The sequence below is a fragment of the Elephantulus edwardii genome, unplaced genomic scaffold (genome assembly GCF_000299155.1).
Source record: "Elephantulus edwardii isolate Elephantulus edwardi_28Jun2011 unplaced genomic scaffold, EleEdw1.0 scaffold00083, whole genome shotgun sequence".
Lineage (NCBI taxonomy): Eukaryota > Metazoa > Chordata > Mammalia > Macroscelidea > Macroscelididae > Elephantulus > Elephantulus edwardii.
The window spans coordinates 6800960-6821963 of record NW_006399833.1 but is presented as its reverse complement, the minus strand read 5'-3'; the positions used below and the strand labels follow the sequence as shown (position 1 = coordinate 6821963).

Below are 21004 nucleotides of genomic sequence, written 5' to 3'. Positions count from 1 at the left end.
TTGCTTTATTGTGCAGGAGTGGCATCCACTTCCTAAACAGCATGCTTCTGGAAACTCTATGAACTTTGATAAGTGCAGATAGTTTTAGAAAGGCTTCAGGCCTATAGGGTTGCTATGAGTCATGCTTAACTCAACGGCAATCAACAACAACACATTATTTCTAAAGTGGATGGCCAATCCTTCTCCCTCCTCTGCCTTTACTTGGAAGGTCAGCTTTAGAGCAATATCGCACAGATGAGCATTTTACCCAGAAAAGCAGATGAGAGACATTTCCCCGTTACAAAAGTACCCATTTTGGTATTGGCTCCCCTCTTTGGGGTATATGATTTGGTTCTGTACCCTTGACCTGCTCTGCGAGCGTCCATTTCTGAAGCCTGATTGATACCAAAGAATAACACAACAATATTTCTTCTGTCATAAACAATCTTTCATTAAGCCCATTCAGTGAATTTCTAATTTCAGTTACTGTATTTCAAAGTGTACAAATTCTATTTGGTTCACAATTCTGTGGAGCAGTGGCACATCTGTAGATTAATTTTGCATATATTTTCTTTTAAACCCTTTAATTATAATATTTTCTTATAGTCCTTTTATGCTGATGGTAAATGCAATTATCTGAGAGTTAACTTCTATTGATAACTTTTTAAAAAATTGAGAACACATCATAGTTTTCTACTTTGATTGATGACTAAGCATTATGAAAGAGACATTTTAGAAATTTATTTCTATTTTATGTCTCTGAAATTCTATTTCACTTTCATAGACTCAGTTTCTCTAGATTCAGTTTTCAAATTAAGTCTACTGTCATATGCAGCAACTCAAATCTCTGTTTATTACTTCCAGGTTTGTTGTTGTGTGCTGTTGAGTCACCTGTGACTCATGATGACCCTCTGCACAATAGCTCTAAACCCTGCCCTATCCTAAATGAATCTCACTGTCTCCGATACACCTAACCCCATTACCCCAGCAACTATGTCAAAATCTGTGTTTCAGTGACTATATAAAGACCTTTGAGTATGTAGATCACAGCAAATTGTGGCTAACCTTGAGAAGAATGGGAATCTCAGAACACTTTATTTTTCTCATGCGAAACTTATACTTGGACCAAGAAGCAGTCATCAGAACAGAGCAAGAAAACACTGCATGGTTCAAAATTGGGCAAGGAGTGCATCAGAGATGCGTCTTGTCTCCATATATTTTCAACCTGTATGTAGAACAGATTATTCAGGAGGCTGGGCTTCTGAGGAAAAATATGGCATCAGGATCGGAGGAAGACTCATCAACAACCTGTGTTAGGCAGATGACACAACCTTGTTGTACAACTGAAAAGAACCTGTAGAGTTTGCTGAAGAAGGTCAAAGACTGCAGTTTTCAATATGGATTGAAGCTTAACATCAAGAACATAAAGATTCTCACCACTGGGCAGCACCATAAAAGATGGAGAGGAGTTTGAGATTGTTAACTATTTCAGCCTCCCAGTTTAGTAACTGCTTCTTAAATTTTTTTTTCCTGAGATCTCTCTTTTGCATAGAAAATTTAACATTCAGCTTATGATTTTGGCAGATTTTACATGTATATTTTTAGGCCCAACCTTATTATAGCATGTTACCTTCCAAAATGTTGTCTCTCATTTGCTGACTGCTCTGTCTTCTCCAAACTTTGCATTATGGCATTACAGTCCCCAAAAGTTTTGATTTCTGTCCCCAAGTTGTGTGAGTTTTAAGTTCTTTCGAGCAAAAAGATGTAATCACATTGTTTTGTCCTCCTTTTTAAAAATTATTTTTATTATTATACTATTTTATTTACAAAATTTGAATACATTGTTTTCCAGGACAGATTTTTCTGATTTCCCTCACCCCACACCCATCAAATTGTACAACCCCATGAGTAATCTTCCCTCCCCCTGCACATCCTCATGCCTCTGCTTCCACTCTCCAGCCCTCCTTGGATCCTTATACTCATTCTAAAATAATGATTTTATACAGTTTTTGTCCTTGTAGGGCTGAGTTAGTTCACTCATCATAATGTTCTCAAGTCCCTCCCAAGGTAAATAATAATTGACAAAAATCATTGCTCCTGCATGCTGTGTAGTATTCCATTGTGTTAATGTACCACATTTAATTAATTTTTGTGCTGGAACAGTAAAATTATATACCATCATTATTGGTGCCTTTGAATTCTGGTATTGGAGAATAGCACTGACTATCCTATGGACTTCCAAAAGAACAAACATATATGTTTTTGAAGAGGTGCAGCCAGACTGCTCCTTGGAGACAAGGATGGATAAGGGTTGTCTCACATACTTTGGGCATGTTGCTAGGAGAGGTCATTCTTTGGAAAGAGACATCATCCTTGGAAAGGGAAGAAAGGAAGACCCTCAACCAGATGGATTGACACAATGACTGCAGCAATGGATTCAAGTGTGTCAGAGATGAAGAAGATCACACAGGACAGGACAGGGTTCAGATGTATTGTTCAGAGAGTTGCTATGATTCGTACTTGACTCGATGGCACCTAACAACAACATCAACAAATCCTGCCTTTTTAAATTCCCTCTCCCAAAATCTCCAGCTAAAAAAAATGCAAACAAACCTGACAAAAAATATTTCTGCTGTTATTTTATTTTTGAAGACTGATTTCAAACCCATAGCACATGAAAATGAACTTTCCTACTCACTGAATAATAAGCCTTTGACATAGAAGTCATGATTTAATTTATGACTTCAATATGCTACTTAACATGCACACCTAAGGACATTTGTTTATAGAATCATAAATATTCAAGATGTAATAATTATAATATCTATGTTTTCATACAAAGATAACTGTAATATATTAGTTATAATGTAAGTTTTAAAAGATAACAATTGAAAATAATTTCAAAGATAACAATTGAAAATAATTTCCATAAGAAAAAAATCTATACTACTCACTATACTAATGTCATGTTATATTTAGTACATTTGACTTTTATTCCAGTTGTTTAAAGTTTACTAGGAAAAGTTTTGAATAAAACTGTTTGGTAACCTAAAAAAATGCATCACTTCCTCGGGCAAGACTTCTCTAACTGCTAGGCTTAATTATATTCTTAACTTCTAGGTTTCTTTACCATCATATGCTCTCTTTCATCAGAACATATTCATAGTGAAATGAAATGTAATTGTCAGTTTTCCTATCTTCCCTCTTTGAAAGGAGAGATATTTCATAAAGGAACTTCATCTTATTTGTCTCTACATCTCTGACACCCAGTGCAATGTGTGGAACATGTTGAACACACACAAAATGCATGTTTCTCTGTTGTTGTTGTTACGTGTCATCGAGTAGCTTGCGACTCATAGCGACCCTATGTACAACAGCCCTAAACTCTGGTGTAGCCAAATTTGAGATCTTTGTCCTAAACTTATTTTGTAGGCTCTGACCTGATTTTATGTAGGCTATTTCAAGGGATATTGGGGAAAAAAAATACACACACACACACACACAAGCATTCAGAGAGAGACCATCAACCCCACCGTTTATTGTAATAATGCTCTTTACTCTTTCTGAGTCACTAAGCTCCACTCTATAGAATCCTCACAAGAATCAGGAAGAACGTTCCAGTACAAGAGTTTATAATATGCCAAGAGAGATTCTTCTCTGAAATCTTCTTTTGCCCCGTTTAAATTTCCATTGCTACCATATACAAATTATAACAGGCTTAGTGGGGTTTTTTTTTTTTAGGCTTAGTGTTTTAAAACATCATTTATCATTTTCCGTTTACTACCAACATCCATTTATTATCTGTAGGGAATAATCCAGTTTGTTTAGCTTGGTTCTCTGCTTTATGTTTCACAAGATTGAAATAAGGTAGTAGCCAGTCTGTAGCTTTCAAAGGAGAATTCATTTCCAGGCTGATGACAGAATTTAGTTATGATTGGTTGGTGTTTAGGACTGAGTTCTCCATTTTCACTCAAGACACATTTTCAGCTTCTTGAAGCACCTGCATTTCTAGGTCCCTGGCCTTGTTCCTTCATTAAAGTCAGTTGAATGTTGAATCCTTCTCAATCTTTGCTTCTTTCCAGCTATCTCTTCTGCTATTCCAATCTGCTCATGTGATTAGATTAGCCAACAGGATAATCTCCCCTTTCCAATGTAATGTAACACAACGTAACGTAATGCAACGTAACGTAACACAACGCAACGTAACGTAACGTAACGCAACATAACACAACGTAACACAATCACAAACACCAGGGGTAAAAAATCAGGGGTAGGGTTGCTACCACAAGGATATGGGTTTTAAGTGATGTTGCCCTTAAATAGCTCTGATTTTTTCCCCCTCTCCCTCTCAATTCCAGATGAAAGACCTGCGTCATGAGAATATTAACCCTTTCTTGGGCTTCTTCTATGATTCAGGAATGTTTGCTATTGTGACAGAATTCTGTTCACGAAGGAGCCTAGAAGATATACTGACAAATCAAGATGTAAAACTGGATTGGATGTTTAAATCCTCACTCCTCCTGGATCTCATTAAGGTTAATGGGGGGGGGGGTGTATTATGAAAATATTCAATTTTCTCTGTAGTTTAGAACTCATTTTAAGATTTTGTTTTCCTCAGCGCCCTGTGACCATCTCACTCAGACTTTCCCTTCTCAGAATCTGTCTCCACTATTCTTCTCACACACAGTATGTTTGTCTATATTCTTATGAGGTATTGATATGTAAAGGGTTTACCTACTACCTTGATTAAAGTTATTGTTAGAAGCCTATAAAAAGAACAAGGGCTATATGGGGACAGCCATATCTGACCTTTACCCAGTTCACAAAGGGGAACTACCCCTGTCAACAGCATCAGTAATACTTTAATTCCCAGGAGGTCTGACTCACTTTGTCCCTCACATTCTCATACCTATTTCTTACTCATCTCAACACCAATCTTACTGCTTTGCTGCGTCCAAAATTCAATGTGATAGCTCAAAGACCACACGGAAGCATATTGGGGAAGTCAAAAGGTTATAATCCACATTAATAATAGAACACAGTTACAATAGCTCCTGAAATGTGCGCTCAGGAACCTTAGCCTTGAGCCTTCAGGCCATTGTTCTTTATCCTGCCAATATTGGCTTACCACCACCAGTTGTCTAACGAAGTTCTCGGCCTTGCCAATATTGGCTTTCCTACCTGAAGGTCCCATCTCATACCACGTCTCCAGTTTGATCGTAGGTTTTGCTGTCATAGGTGTAGCTGGAGCAGGGTGAGCAACCTACATTGTCTTGCTTTCTCTTTAGTGGTTCAAGATCTGTCTGTGCAGCTAGAGCTGTTAGCCAAACCCCTTGTAGATTGTTGAGACTGGCCAATCCCCTTATGGAATGGTAGATAGTCAATCCCGTTATGGATAGGCTAACACGCCCTTTCACATATTCCCACCCATCTACATAGCAAAGTTAAATAATGGCTAGAAAAATCATATTGAAAGATAAACTCTATAATGCCATTAAGTTGACTGTGACTCATAGTGGCCCTATGAAGGACAGATCTGAATCTTGTCCTATCCTGCACCACTCTCATGATCTCTGCCATACCTGTTGTGGTAATTGATGTGTCAATCACAGGGAGAGATTTATCTTTACTTGCTGTTGTCATTGAACACTCTTTAATTTGAAGCAGATCTTCTTTTTACCTAATTTCTTTGCTTTCTGGATGTGGAAAAGTTTTTTTCCTAGATTTATTGTCAGCTGCCTAACCTTCCTCTTTACTTTTACTTCTCAAAATGTAATTTTATCTAGAATTAGGCAATGGGTTTTTGCATGTGAGACATGTAGATGAGGAATTAGCAGCACTAAAAAGCCAGAAGGTTGTCAGTTCCACTCCCTGAGCCAACGATTATTGACAAGGCGTCATCCATAAGAAAAAGACTGATAACCCAGTAACAAAATGGGCAAAAGACATGGAAAGACTTTTCACAATGGAACACCTTGGGATGGCCAACAGACACATGCAGAAATGCTCAAAATCACTGGTAATCAGAGAGATGCAAATAAAAACCACAATGAGATACCACCTGACTCCAATAGCAGTGACAAATTTTAACAGGACAGAAAGCAATAAATGTTGGAAAGGATGTGGAGAAGTGTGAACTTTCATACACTGTTGGTAGGATTGTAAAATGGAGCAACCACTCTGGGAAACAATTTGGTATTCTAAAAAAGTATCACATAGAAATTCCATATGACCCAGCTATTCCATTCCTAGGACTATACCCCAAGGACATTAGAACTGAGACACAAATGGAGATTTTTACACTAATGCTCATAGCAGCATTATTCACCATTGCAAGAACATGGAAACAGCTCAAATGTCCATTACAATCAAATGGATTGAGAAACTGTGTTACATTCACACAATGGAATACTATGCAGAACTCAGGAGCAGTGATTGAAAAAAAAAATTTACTACCGAACTTGGGAGAGACTAGAGAGCATTATGCTGAGTGAACTAACTCAGTCTTATAAGGACAAATACTGCACAATATCATTATTATAAAAATAGAAGAATAACTAAAATGTGTATGATGATCCAAGTGAGGAAGAGGTGGGAGTTGAGGGGTGAGAATGAGCCAGGGGAAAATCATACGGTCATATGATTTGGTGAATGGAGGGAGAAACTAAAGGAAATGGGGAAAGATCTGGTAGGGGTGTGGAAAGATAATTGTGGACATACTTCAATGATGATTAATTTTATAAAATACACTGAATGAGAATGATTGTATGAAACACAATGTGAATGAAGAATAGTGTGAAATGCAATGTATGCAATTTTTGTTTGCAAACTAATATAAATTATATATATATATATATATATATATATAACATTATTGAAAGTCTTAAGAGCTCATGCATGACTCCATGAATGGGTGTCATTGGAGACCATGAACCCCTGAAAGGATATGCAAATTGTATATATGTGCATTTTATGGAGATGATCTGTATAATCAGTGAGTTTTGGGCTTTAGCATGTTTATCATTACTTTTGTATAACCATTTCCAAGGGAGACTTTTAGATATGACCACATTCCAGTTTCCTATAAGAGAGGTGTGATTAGCTTCTTCTTTATTAAATAGTGACTCACAGAAGTTAAATATGTTTTGTTATACAACATGTAGCACATATATCTTTATCAGTCAACTACTAAATGTCAGAGCTGATGATAGGTTCCAAATCTCCTAATTGGTATTCTACTACTCTTACCTTACCATCTAAGTAAAGAAAGCTATGTAACCTAAGAGAGAAGCTAATAAATGATAGTTCTCTCAAGTTTATGATGAATGAAACCCAAGTATTGACAGCTTGGGTGGAATCTCACCCACTCTAGACTCTGCTTGGAGGTATTGAGGACTGCAGACTTTCTGAGGGCACAATACTTAACGCTTACAAATCCAAAGGGCTGTCAGATTGTAAAATAGAGTCAGACACTTACAAAAGCTCTCAGTATAAATGACTCTTCAATGGCCACAATAAAATATGTGTGTATTCAGTATTCTGGGTGATTAAACACATCTGATAGAGAGACTTGGGAGATCTCATTTGAATGCTGTTTTCATAAGCAGATTGCTTTATTTTTAATTTTTTAGTAATTCTGCAACTTGATGTTTTCACTTATTTTAATATCTTAGAAATGTTTCTCTGCCAGTACATGAAGATCTATGTTATAATTATTAACTGTTATAGAATATTTCATACTGTAGATATAGCACAATTGATTAATCTTTTCATAAGAGATATTTATGATATCTTAAACTGTATACAATTAAAAAACAGAGCTACAGTGAGCATTGTTTTATGTATATCTTCTTGTACATGTGAAAATATTTCTTTATTAAAAAAATAATTAAAAAAAAAAGGGGGGGAGCTCTGGTGGCCTAGTGGCAAGAAGCTGCAACTACAATCCCAGAGGTGCACGGTTCAAATCCACCAGATGCTCTGCCGGGTAAGGAAGGGCAATCTCCTCCTGTACCAGTCAGATCTGATTTGACGGTACACGCACACAAAAATAATAAAATTTAAAAAAAAATTTAAAAAAAAATCTCAACTCATTGCTGTCAAGTCAGAAGCTACTCATAGTTTGGCCTCCAGCTAGTTTTCAGAGCTTATAAATTGCACAGGAGAAGTTTATATTTCTCCTACAGAAAACTGGCGTATTCGAACCACCTGACTTCAGGTTGGTAGTGTAACTTCTTACCCACTAGTCTATGCACACTTTATATCTTTAAACCAAATCAAATCCGCTGCCTTTAAGCCAGTTCTAACTCATGTCAGTTCCATTGGATTTCTGAGACTGTAAATCTTTATGGAAGGAAATGGCCCATCTTTGTGCCATAGGGCAGCTTGTGGATTTAAACTGCCAACCTTTCAGTTAGTTTAGCATGTAGGCACACTATGCTACCAGGGCTTATTAAATTTTAATGTTGTCATTGTACACAGTCTAGTCAGAAGCTACTTATAGCTGACCCTCCAGCGTGTTTTCAGAGGCAGTAAATTGCATGGGGTGGGGGTGGGCGGGAGATTGTCCATCCTTCTCCTACAGAGTGTGCGGTAGATTTGAACTTTGTGCTTTCAGGTTCGCAGTGCAGCTCCTTACCACTAGGCCACCAAAGCTCCCACATCACCAAATCACTTTCCCAAAGACTGTACATGTTTCCTTTCTGGTAATAATAGATAAGGAGTTGGATTAGATCTTTTGGGCAGTATCTAAATCTACAAATTCTAGGCAAATATAGGTATGAATCCAACCTTTATCTGTGATAGCAATACATTTTCTAATAACACATAATTCTGTGTACAAACACACACACACAAAGGTATGATTGTGTAGGGTTAGAAGTAGCCTAGAAACTGATTATCATCAAAGATTAATTTTATCTGCATATACAAAAGACTGAATTTTAGATCAAAATTGCTTATGCAATTTATAATCTCAGAAATTGATCAAAACCAAAAAAATACTAACTTGCTGAATAATCCTGCTTGTATCATCTACAGGGCATGAAGTACCTACACCATAGAGAGTTTGCTCATGGGAGACTGAAGTCTCGGAACTGTGTGGTAGATGGGCGTTTTGTACTTAAAGTGACAGATTATGGCTATAACAACATCTTGGAAACACTGAAACTCTCCCAAGAGGAAGCTTCTGCGGAAGGTAAGCAATGAATTGTGCCCTCCTGCTGCACACAAGGTAACTCAAAGGTTCAAATGAGAATATGCACAGAATAAGTTATCAACCTGATTTCAAGTCCTACATTTGTTGAAAATCCAGCCTCATTTTCAAGTCAAAGGAGTTGAATGAAGTCTGCAAGCTTTAACTTTGGCCCAGCCTAGTCTTCTAAATAGAAGTAGAATTGTTCACTTCCTGCTGTGGTGGGATTAGGCTGCATTGTTTGGAAACCTCAGCAGTCTTTGGAAAAACTTACTGAGCACTGGGTACACAGTAGGTGCTCAATAAACTCTTGTCAGATTGAATGGAAGGTAATTTGGTAGCTGGACCCCCACCAAGTACATTATAGAATGGATGTCACTAGAGGCTACTGGCACTGTCTTTATTAGAGAAAAAAGTGTCCCTAGCAGACAAAAGTTCTATGGGATTTGTGGGCTAGTTTCAGATAAGACTATTGCCTTCTACTAAAGAAGCAGGCATGCCTGTTACATTCATTTTGTGTTTTAACCTTCTACCTAGTGCACCAGTGGCAGCACTACACGATGCCTGTAGATGTCACAACAATCAAAAGAATAAGAGGTCAAAAGAACAGGAGAAATCTGAGTTGGAGGGAGGCTGAGAACCAAAGAGAGGGACTAAGAAAGAGGAAAGAGAGAGAACACATAAACATAGTTTAAAATATTTCTAGGAAAGTTGGGCATTGAAAGTTTTAACTAGTATTGCAAAGGTAAAGAAGAGTGAGAGTGACATAAAACAGAGAAACATGTATTCATAGCATGTATTCATAGACTCATCAGCATGTATTCATAGACTCAAAAGAGTTTTTGGAATTATAAATTCCAAAACCTCTGACTTTACTATGAGGAAAGAAGAATGACAGACACACAGAGAGACACCTGGACAAGAAGCAGACAGTCATGATTAGTCTTTTAAAGACTTGTGGAATATTAAACTTTAAGGAATTATCTAGAAAAAGAAACTGAGGCTTCAGATTCCCCATATCATATAGCCACTTAGAAGCAGTTCCAAGACTTCAACTCAGATCTCCTAAAGCCTGAAGCTAATACCAGCCAAACTAGAACTTAAAATTACAATTTCTTCTTTATTTCTGCTTTGGAGGACTCCTGGTCGGTAATCACAGTAGCAAGCATCATGTGATTTACCTTCTCTGTCTGTTTCTGTCTCTCTCATCTTCTGTGTCTTTCTCCCTCCTTTCTATGCAACTGTGTTTGGTGTTTACTAAATTGTATTATTAACATTTGGCTAATTCTAATTTATAGTTTGGAGCAGTTGCCTCATGTTAACTCTAGAGCACTGGGATGACAGTGGCCAAGACTGCCTGGAGTGAGATTCCTGGCAAAAATAGTCATCTGTAAAAGCTAACACACAATGCCCAGCTTCTCAGTGTTCCATTAATGTAGAGGTTAGGAGCTTTCAAAGTTAAGAAACTCTGATTTTTTTTTTTAGAAAATTATAAGCACAGAGGGTAAGCGATAAGAATATGGGGCTTGAATCCTTGCTTTCCCGCCTCTGATGTGATCTTATTTTTTTTAAATTATTATTAAATTTTATTAGTTTTAATGAACATTTACAAATATTTTGGGTTCTCATTCATTCATTGTTGCACTGTTTTCTCTACCCTCCTCCCCAGTTCGTTCTTCTTCCCCCGCCCCCTGAATGTTTTAATTGTCCCATTGCCACAGTGCTTGTCAAAGCCAGTTCTGATTAATCTCCTTTGTCAGTGTGCCCTTTGCCATTCCCTATCACTCCTCCCTGAGAGAGACTTCACCCTGATTCATAAGAAACTCTGATTTTAACAGTAAATAAAGAATAGCTGCTGTTATTAGGGCCATTGAGTTGCCTCCTGACTCTTATAAACCCCATACACAATAGGATCATACTGGAACTCTGGTAGCCTAGTGGCAAGAAGCTGTACTGCAGCCTGACGGCATGCAGTTTGAGGCAACCAGCTGCTCTGCGGGAGAAGGATGGGCAATCTCCTCCCGTGAAATTAACTGCCTCTGTAAACCCACTGGAGGGTCAGTTATAGGTTGGTTCTGACTCTATGGTACACAACAACAACAACACACACACAGACGTGCACGCGCGCGCACACACACACAGAGTTGTCATTGATTAGTATTTAGAAACACACCACCACTGGACCTTTCTTCCTAGTCAATCTTCCTCTGGAAGCTCTTTGAAACCTTTCTGGCATTCACAGCAACACACAAGCCTCCAATGACAGATAGATGGTGGCAGGACATGAGGTATATTGGCTGTGCATTAAACCTAGGTTCCCTGCATGGAAGGCAAGAATTCTACCACCAAATCAACACTGTCCTCAAATTACATTATTATTCGGTGTTGTCAAGTTGACTATGACCCATAGTGATCCTATGAACAGAATATTTGTACCCTATCATGTCCTGTGCCATCCTTATAATGTCTGATATACTTGAACTCATTGTTACTGTCACTATGTCAATCCATCTTGTTGAGGATTGTCCTCTTTTTTTCTGATTCTCCAACTTGACTATAATGATAACAACAAGCTGTGGTTGACTCTTAGAAGAATGGGAGTCTCAGAACATTTGATTGTGCTTATATGAAATCTATACTTGGACCAGGAGGCAGTAGTCAGAACAGAGCAAGGAAAAACTTGCATGGTTCAAAATTAGAAAGGTCTCCACCAGGGATGTATTCTGTCTCTATACCTTCAATCTATATGCAGAACAGACTATCCAGGAGACTGGGCTCTATGAGGAGTAATGAGGAGATAATTGAGGAGGATCTGAAGCACTTGCTGCAGAAGATCAAGGACTGTAGCCTTCAATATGTATTGAAGCTCAACATCAAGAAAACATTACTGGGCCAATTGGCAGCATCATGATGGATGGTGAAGAAATTGTTAACAGTTTTACTTTGCTTGGCTCCACAATCAACATTCTTGGTACCAGCAGCCAGGAAATCAAGAGATGAATTGCATTGGGAACGTCTGCTGTCAGAGACCTCTCCAGAGTACTAAAGAGCAACAACATCAGTCTGGAGACTAAGGTGCACTCCATCCGGGCCATAGTCTTCACAATTGCTTGCTATATGTCAGAGATCTGGACAATGACTAGGGATGATAGTAAGCTGTGGTTCTAGAGAACAGTGTTGAATATACCATGGACTGCTAGGGGAACAAACCAGTTCTTCCTGAAGAAGGTGAAATCAGGCTGCTTATTGGAGGCAAGGATTCTGAGGCTTTATCTGATATACTTTGAACATGTTAAAAGGAGGGGCGAGTCCTTGGAGAGGAACATCATGCTTGGGAGGGTGGAGAGACAGTGTAGGAGCAGACGACCCTGGATAAGATGGATCGATTCAGTCACTGGGGTAATGGGGACAGGTGTGTCGGAGACAACAAGATTGGCATAGGATAGAGAGGATTTAGGGCTCTTGTACATATGGTTGCTATGAGTTGCAAGTGACTTGACAACACATAACAACAACAAGAAGTGTAGTTTGAAAGATATAAACTTGGAACACATGTTAGAAAACAATATTTTAGCAGTAATAGTAGGGACATGTCCTACTTTCTTAGAATATTTTGAACAAAGATAAAAATTTCAAGAGTGAACTTGAAAAAAGAGAGTAAAGTTGATTTGCCTGGATTTTATAATTTTAAAGACTATGCAGAGAAAACTGTTATTACTTAAAGTTTTTTACAATTTATTTTTTTACATTTTATTCACTTAGTCTTACACTTATTCATTTACTCTTACTTTCTAGTCATTTCCTGTTTCTAAAAAAAATAGACCTTCAACTTTAAGATCAAACTACTTTCTTTTCATTCTAAAGCAGTACTACTCTCATTATTTTTCTACTCAGTTACAGATTTACACAAACTTTCTCATGCCTTCTACTATTATTTAATTGACTTTCACAAACCCTCATGCCTTTTATAACTGTTTAGTCAGTTCTGACAAAGACATTTTCCTCACTATTTATAGATGCAGGAAGTTTGCAGTTGGACTTCAGGCAACACAGAGATTTCACTAAATTAACTATATAGCCTTCAAGAATTTTACCAACATTCTTGGTTCTTGAAATTTCTGGAGATTTATGGTTTATTTTTTCTTTTGAAGGTGGCTGCTTCAAGCATCTGAATAATCTGGTAACAGAAATATCTTCAGTAGTTAATTTGATGGCATTTGTACAATGAAGCTCTCAGACAGCAGAAAATTACATTTTTAGCAACCATACTATGGCAGATGGTGGATCTGTGCAGATGTTTCTGGCATAGTCCTAAGAATATCCATTGCTTTACTTTGTTGGACACTCAGGCCTATAAACAAGAGCTTGCGAGATAGAGCTATCTTGAATTCTGCAAAAAGTTGTAAAGTGAAAAATTTGGTTTTAAAGTTATTCCTTTTTTATGTTTACACTTTTAACTTTACACTTTCAGTGGGGAAGAGCCCTCAAAAGAAGAGATTGAACTGAAAGAACTGCTTTTACATTAAGCAAAACTTGATTACATTACTTCTCATGTCAACAGCAACTCTAGGTCCCCTTGGTAGGATGGAGGATGCTGATTCCCATCAGCAGGAGCTTTATCAGCTTGACACTTCTAGCACTCCTATTATTGCTAGCATAGAAGTCTGATGCTGTGATTGGTCTTGAAAGAGGCCAACCACACACACTGCTTTAGGACAGTCAGGACACTCTACTCTCTGTTATTGCTGATCAGGCTCAGTTCTCAGGCGCTCCATGGGAAATCATGGTCCCCAGTGTTGATGTTGAGTCCTGGAGTTGCTGTGAATAAGACAGATCCTCCAATCCAGGAATGTCACAGACAATACACTTTACTTCAGACTTCTTAAAGAAAGGCATATTAACTCTTTAGATCCTGCTGGACAATGCCAATTTGTAGCATTAAGGAGCTATTTATATAGGTAGCCACTTAATTTAGGAGGGTCATTCTAAAGAGTTCATTTTGCCCACTCACACACAGACAAGGTAGTAACATAGTTTATTTGCAGTGGCAGTGGGAAAGAAAGTGAAAGGGTACATCACCACTTAGAGAAACACAAACTGCACGAGGACTTCGTGGGGAAACCCCCAGGGATCTCAAGCTGGAGGTCCAGGGGAGTGACAAACACGTCCTAGGAGTAAAGAAATGAAGTGGAAGCATGAGGCAGCAAGATGAGTTGGTATAATGAAATGGCATGATGAGGCAGACTTTAAGAGCTTTTCAAAGGTCTTAATATATGTTTTCTTGTCTTTAGTCAGCTCTTATCCCATCTTTAAAATATCCTTAAGAATAAGCACTCAGCGCTGCTCACTGACAGTTTCTTACTGAGAAGAAGTGCTCGCTGGCACTGTCTCTTACTGAGATGAAGAAGTTCAAACTGTTTCTATTTTTGTTCCACATGGTTCAGTCTTTTTTCCATCTATAATGATGTTGCCTATTGGTCCAGTGGTAAGGATTTTTGTTTTCTTGATGTTAAAATGTAACCCATGTTGAAGGCTGTAGTCCTTCATCTTCTGCAGCAAGTACTTCAGGTCTTCCTCACTTATAGTTAGCAAGATTGTGTAATCTGCATAATGCAAGTTGTTGATGAATCTTCTGTAGATCCTGATGCCACATTTTTCTTTATAAATTCCAGCTTCCCAAGTTATTTGGGATTCTCAAAAGATAGCTGCAGTATTTTCTGCGGACTGTCCCCGTTTCTGTCTTACTCGTCATTTTACTTCACTCTCCAAATTGCAGTGCAACTTGATGCTCATTTCAGTCTGCACACACTGAACTGAAAAATCTGACCATGTTACATCTGTGCCTGAGTCCCTTGAATGGCTTCCCATTGCTCTAAGGATAATGTTCAAGTTTCTTTACATGAACTATGAGCCTTGTGAGTTCTAGACCTTGATGACCTCTCACCCCTAACAACTCACCTTCTGTCTATGTGCTCTAGTCAAGATTAAATCCACCCAGTTTGTGGGTTATTCCAAATTCTGCCTTCATTCCAGACCTTCACACTTGCTATGCTTTCTGCCTGGAATACTTTACCTTTTTCATCTTGGGGTTTTTTTTTATTATTTCTTTTTTAAAATTCTTTTTATTAATATTTATATATACATTTTGTTTCATGCATGTACATTATGTTCTATAAAATCTTCAATTTACATTAAATTTTGTTCTTTTATATTGTGGGTTTGTTTATTTTTTTTGCTCTGTTACAATCTACTTTCGTGAAAGCATGTAAGCCCGCTACTTCTTGCCTCATAACCAATGTCATCCCTTTTAGATGGCCAACTGCTGACTTTCTCATCCTTATCAAACCTGTACTCTGAGGGATCAAGTTCTTCCCTTTTTCTGAAGGATACTCTGTTCAACTTGGAACTTTGAGCATCTGCATCCATAAATAAAGTCCAGTTCTGAACAAGCCATTAGGTTGAAGGAATCTACCTTAACTCCCAGCATGGATCCCTTCTCTTCATCTGGTTAGCCTTCCCCACTTTGTTATACACTCATCCTCAAGAGATTTTTTTTTTTTTATGACAACCTAGGTTATGTTAAATTCCCTTACAAGTCTTTAGATTTCTGAAGGGAGCTCTGGTGGCCTAGTGGTAAAGGAGTTTTGCTGCCAATCCAAAGCCACCCAAAGTTTGAATTCACCAGCTCCTCTGTAGGAGCAAGATCGGCAATCTCCTTTGCAATTAAACAGCCTCTGAAAACTCACTGGAGGGTCAGTGATGGGTCAGTGCCAACTCAGTGGTACACAACAACAACACAATATAAATCCCTAACTACCCCTATAGTATTCTGTTGGTGTAAGTTGTTGAGATGGCTCTGACTCATGGTGACTTTATGTATAATAGAATGAAATGCTTCCCAGTCCTGAGTCATCCACATAATCCCTAGCATGTCTGAAGAAAAATCAATGTGGCAACTGTGCCAGGGTCTCTCACATCCTTTACTTTACCAAACATGATGTTCTCCAGTAATTGGTACTTTCTGGTGATGTGTCTAAAGCAAATGAATTGAACACACTGTGCTGTTGTGATCCATAAGATTTTCATTGGTTAATTTTCTGAAGTAAATGTCTAGGTCTTTCTTCCTAGTCTGGAAACCCTGCTGATACTTGTCTGTCCTGTATGAATGACTCTGTACTTGAAATACAAATAGCATATCAATAGGATTATTGGTGACATGTTAGGCACCAGTAGTAAGACAAACTAACAGACAAGTGGTTGAGTTTGCTGTTATTATTTATTTGATCATTTCTCTCCAGTTACCTCCAGGCACTCAAAGTATAAGCTCTGTGAAAGGAAAAACAAAGACTGCCTCTTTTAGCACAGTGCACGGTACTTGGCTGAATAAATAGTTTTTTAGTCAATGAGTGAATTAAATAAAAAAAAACAATAAAAGAATTCACCCCCCTACCTTAGATGGCAGGACTAAGAGAATATTCTAAATTGGAAAATCCTTGGAAGTAATCTGGTCCATCCTCCAGAAGGAAAAACTGAGATTAAGATCTAGAAAGTTGAATTAATGTGTGGAACTGATATTGGCCCCAGCAAGTCTAAAACAAGCCAAAACTCGATTTTCAGAGAGTTCAAATCTAATGGGAGCCAGTAGTTCCTACTTGGGTCTGGAGTGGAGATGGGGAAATAGGGTGGGTTGGAAGTGTATTCATTACTGTCCACTCTCAGTTATATAACTGTAGTGCAGATAAAGCCTCATTTTAGCCATTAACAGCATACATGCAAGCGCTCTTTGAAAATACTGTTTGGTAGTGATTGCATTTAATCACCCTGCCTTTTACCAGAGAGTTTCACCATCCTTTTCCTTCTTGTGCTTTTTTGAATGCTCATGGAGAGAGGATGCCGGGTAGAACACGTAGGATACCATTTTCTCTGCTTCTCAGTGAGGCCTCCCTTCAAAACAATGGCACTTAAAACCCACAGTCCCGAATCAGAAATATTCTTTGACTAAAGCATCATTTAGTCTTTGCCATTTTATTGGTAGAGGGCAGCCTCCCTGAGGGCAAAATACTTCAACGAGGGTATCAGAGAGTTTTAGTAAGGATGTGGTGGTGATGGTTAAAGGGTCTTTTGAGGGATAGGGTTGGAGGACTTCAGGACAAAGAGAGGAGATGAGCTCATGATTTGAGATGAGGCTCCAATTTCCTGTTTACTATTTTGCTCAAGATTAGTGCAAAAGAACAATTTTCTGGATGAGTTTCTCTTCCTTGGGTTTCACTAACAAACCAGAATAATCCGACATTTTATCCTCTCTCTTGCTCCCTAAGGACTTGTCTCCTAGGCTTCCTTCCCCATAACCTAAACTTAAAATGAAAAGCTTGCCATCACATTCTCCCTAACCCTAACCCAGCCTCCTCTCTCCTCTAACCTCTCTATCTGGATGTCAACCTGTTGTTTACTCCACATTTCTCTCCTGCCTCCAACACAATGAGCCTATTCCAACTGCTCTGTCATTATCTGTGTTGCCCATTGCCTTTGGATGTACGCAGTCTCAGTCCTGCTGCTCTCCCATCCCTGCTTATCCCCTTTTTTCCTCACTGGCTCTTACTGCTAGAGCTTCCCAGCTCACCTCCCAGCAGCCTCTTTCTTGCAATCCAGCTCCTGCAGGTTGCCAGATTAATCTCTCTCTCTAGAGCTCCAGCACCCCTACAGCCTTTTGTATTCAATCCAAATGTCTTCATTTGGCCCTGGGGGCCTCTCACCTTCTGTCTTCATTCTTCCAGCTACCCTCCCTCCCCCACTTCATCAACACCACTTCTCCTTTCTCATTATTCCTTAACAGAACCCCATCTTCAGCTAAACTAATCTGCTTACAACCCCCCTCCGCCCACCTACAACCCACAATTTGCTCCTTTCTGCTTCTTGTTCTTTTGCACTTACTGTTCATATTCCCTACAAAAGCCTTTCATCCTCAACTCCAAGAAATTCCATCCTTGACATTTTGTAAACAAGCTCCATTAAGATTTAACATTCCCAGGAAGCCTTCCTGGATTAATTTGATCAGCTCACTAATTTTGATGAGAACCTAATCAAGTTGTTGCTATTCATTCATTCTTTTTAAACCTACAGAAATAGCAATTTCATATAGTTCAAGTTTAAACATTTCCCCCAATTTGTCTGCATCTGGTGACATAGTGATAAGGAATTGAGCTGCCAACCCAAAGGCAGGTTGTTCAAGTTCACCAGCTGCTCCTCAGGAGAAAGATGGGCAGTCTCCTCCTTTGTGATTTAAAGCCCCTGGAAACCCACTGAAAGTCAGTATCAACTCTACAGCAATGGACTAGCTTTTAGTTTGATTTAGGGAGCTCTGGTGGTCTAGCAGTAAGAAACTGTGCTACAATCCCAAAGGCCTATGGTTTGAATCTACCAGCTGCTCTGCAAGAAAAGGATAAGCAGTCTTATCCCTTGGCAATTTACAGCTTCTGAAAACCCCCTGGAATGTGGGTTCTGACACTACAGTACACAATAACAGTAACATTCTATTTACAGTGCTAGTATCTATTTCTTTACCAATTGTTTAAAATGCCCTTCTCAAATATTTATTTCTACCTTATCTGACTGCCACAAATTCTGAAAGCAGAGTTAATGGAGCTTGAAACACAATAGAGAATACAGTGGACCCTCAGTTTAGGTTTTTAATGGGTTCATTTCCCCTGTTTTCCTGTCTTATGTAGTGACTAAGGAGTTCTAGTACATTATATGATGCGATGTCAACCAAAAAGTCTGTGGTTTGAAGCTCTCAGCTTCTCCATGGGAGAAAGAAACCCCATGGAAAGTCAGCATATGTTGGAATCAACTTAATAGTAGTGGATTTTGTTCTTTTTTTCCCAAATGTAGTGAGTCTCATTAGCTTTCTTGTATTGCAGCTAGAGGTATATTCTGACAACTCCCTCTGTACCTAGCACAGTGCCTGGCACACAGAGGACCTTCTAGAAATATTGACAGAACCAAGTTAAAGGAATGACTTTTGCCCTACAAGTAACAGAGGAGGCCTGGAGTCCTCTAATCTTAGAAAAAGACCCAGAGAAAGAAACTTGCAAATCCCTGGGTCCCGGTACAATGAAATTACCAGACACATAAAGATCTCAGCAAACAGCAAATCCATGGCAACCAGTCAGTCGGTGCACTTGCCTTTTCCCTGGCAGCCTTCCAACTGTTACTTGCAGGCTCAAGAGATTCTGACAGCAATTGCTGGATAGATTCTTTACTTTGAGCTCTGCTGCTGTGCCTGACACCTGTGCTGGGTCTGCTTGCTTGATTCTGGTGGGGAGAGAGTAGTATACTTTCTCTCTGCATTAATTCCTTAAATTCATAGATGTTGATGTTGATGGGGATCCACTTGTATGCCAGTCTGTCTAATAAAAAAATAAAGCAGTCAATGAAACAGCACCCTGGAAACCCTTGAGGACATTGGAGTTGCTGTCAGTTAATCCTTGCAGTATTCATGACATGATGCTTTCTTTACAGAGTTGCTGTGGACAGCCCCTGAACTATTGAGAGCCCCGGGGGGCAACAGGTTGAGCTCTTTTGCAGGAGATGTGTATAGCTTTGCTATTATCATGCAAGAAGTGATGGTCAGGGGCACACCATTCTGCATGATGGATTTGCCTGCAGAAGGTAAGAAAAAAAGCATGAAAACTCACGAGGGGCCTACCACCCCCTAGGCGCTCTTGATTTTCAGGGAGAGTAGACATGGTTATATTTTTGTGCTATCAATTTGCTTATCTTCAGCTGCCCATAATGTGGGCAGGGGACATTTTGTAGCCAAGTGGCTTTAGCTGTCTGGAAAAAATCCCCATTGTCCTAATCAAGAAACCACTTCTTTGTTTTGTTTTGCCCAAACTGCGACACAAAGCCTCTAGGACCTATGACAATCCTCCTCACCCGGCCATTTTTTGGCAGGACCTTGGCATCTTTTGAAGCACTCCTTGCTAAACATTGTATTTCCTGGATATCAAGTCTTTCTCAACTTTTCTCTCTTTTGTCAACTCCCCCCCCCAACCATCTTTGCTATGAAAACACTTGGCTATTTATTGGGCAAGCTCTATCAATGCAGATTTAAAAAGAAGGTGAAAATTTGAGCAGAAACAGTATATTTGCAAATAATCAGAAGTCCCCATACGTCTCTTACTAATTATAAAGAGAACAGAAGTAAGTTTACAAGGGGAGGATTCTGGCAGATACCACCTTACCCAAGTGATCAAAATAACGAGAACCACATTATGTGACCTCTATAAGATAGACCTTTTGTTCACAGGGTCACTATGAGTTATCTATGACTCAACAGCACTTAACAACAACAACAGATAGATAATACTCCATGGACTACTGAAAGAACAAACAAGTCTTTCTTGGGGGAGGTGCAACCAGGATACTCCTTAGAGACAAAGATGATGAAGGTTCATTTCATATACCTTGAGTATGTTGTCAGGATGGGCTAGTCCATGGGAAAAGACTTTAGGCTGGGAACGATGGAGGGTCAGAGAAAGAGAGGAAGACTCTCAACAAGATGGATTGGCACAGTAACTATAATAATGGGCTGATGCATGCTGGAGATTGTGGGGATGGTGCAGAATAGAGCAAGGTTCAGACCTATTCATAGGTTTGCTATGAGTTGTAGTCAACTTAACGCCACATAACTGCAACATATGATACACTAAGTAGTGTACACGACAAACTCTGAGGTCTTCTTACAAAAATGCATAATTCATCTCATGTTGTGGTGCTAACCAAAAGGTTTTGGAAGATATATAGATATAGATATAGAGATAGAGATAGAGA

At 38.9% G+C, this 21004-nt stretch overlaps 1 protein-coding gene across 1 annotated transcript in view; it reads left to right on the top strand.

Annotated features, from left to right (window-relative positions):
- GUCY2F (guanylate cyclase 2F, retinal) overlaps window positions 1–21004 on the top strand; it is a 208437-nt gene that overhangs the window by 124869 nt on the left and 62564 nt on the right. Inside the window, exons 9-11 of the mRNA XM_006889911.1 lie at window positions 4338–4514; window positions 9019–9175; window positions 19691–19840. Coding sequence (XP_006889973.1) covers window positions 4338–4514; window positions 9019–9175; window positions 19691–19840 — 484 coding nt within the window. The remainder of the gene's footprint in view (window positions 1–4337; window positions 4515–9018; window positions 9176–19690; window positions 19841–21004) is intronic.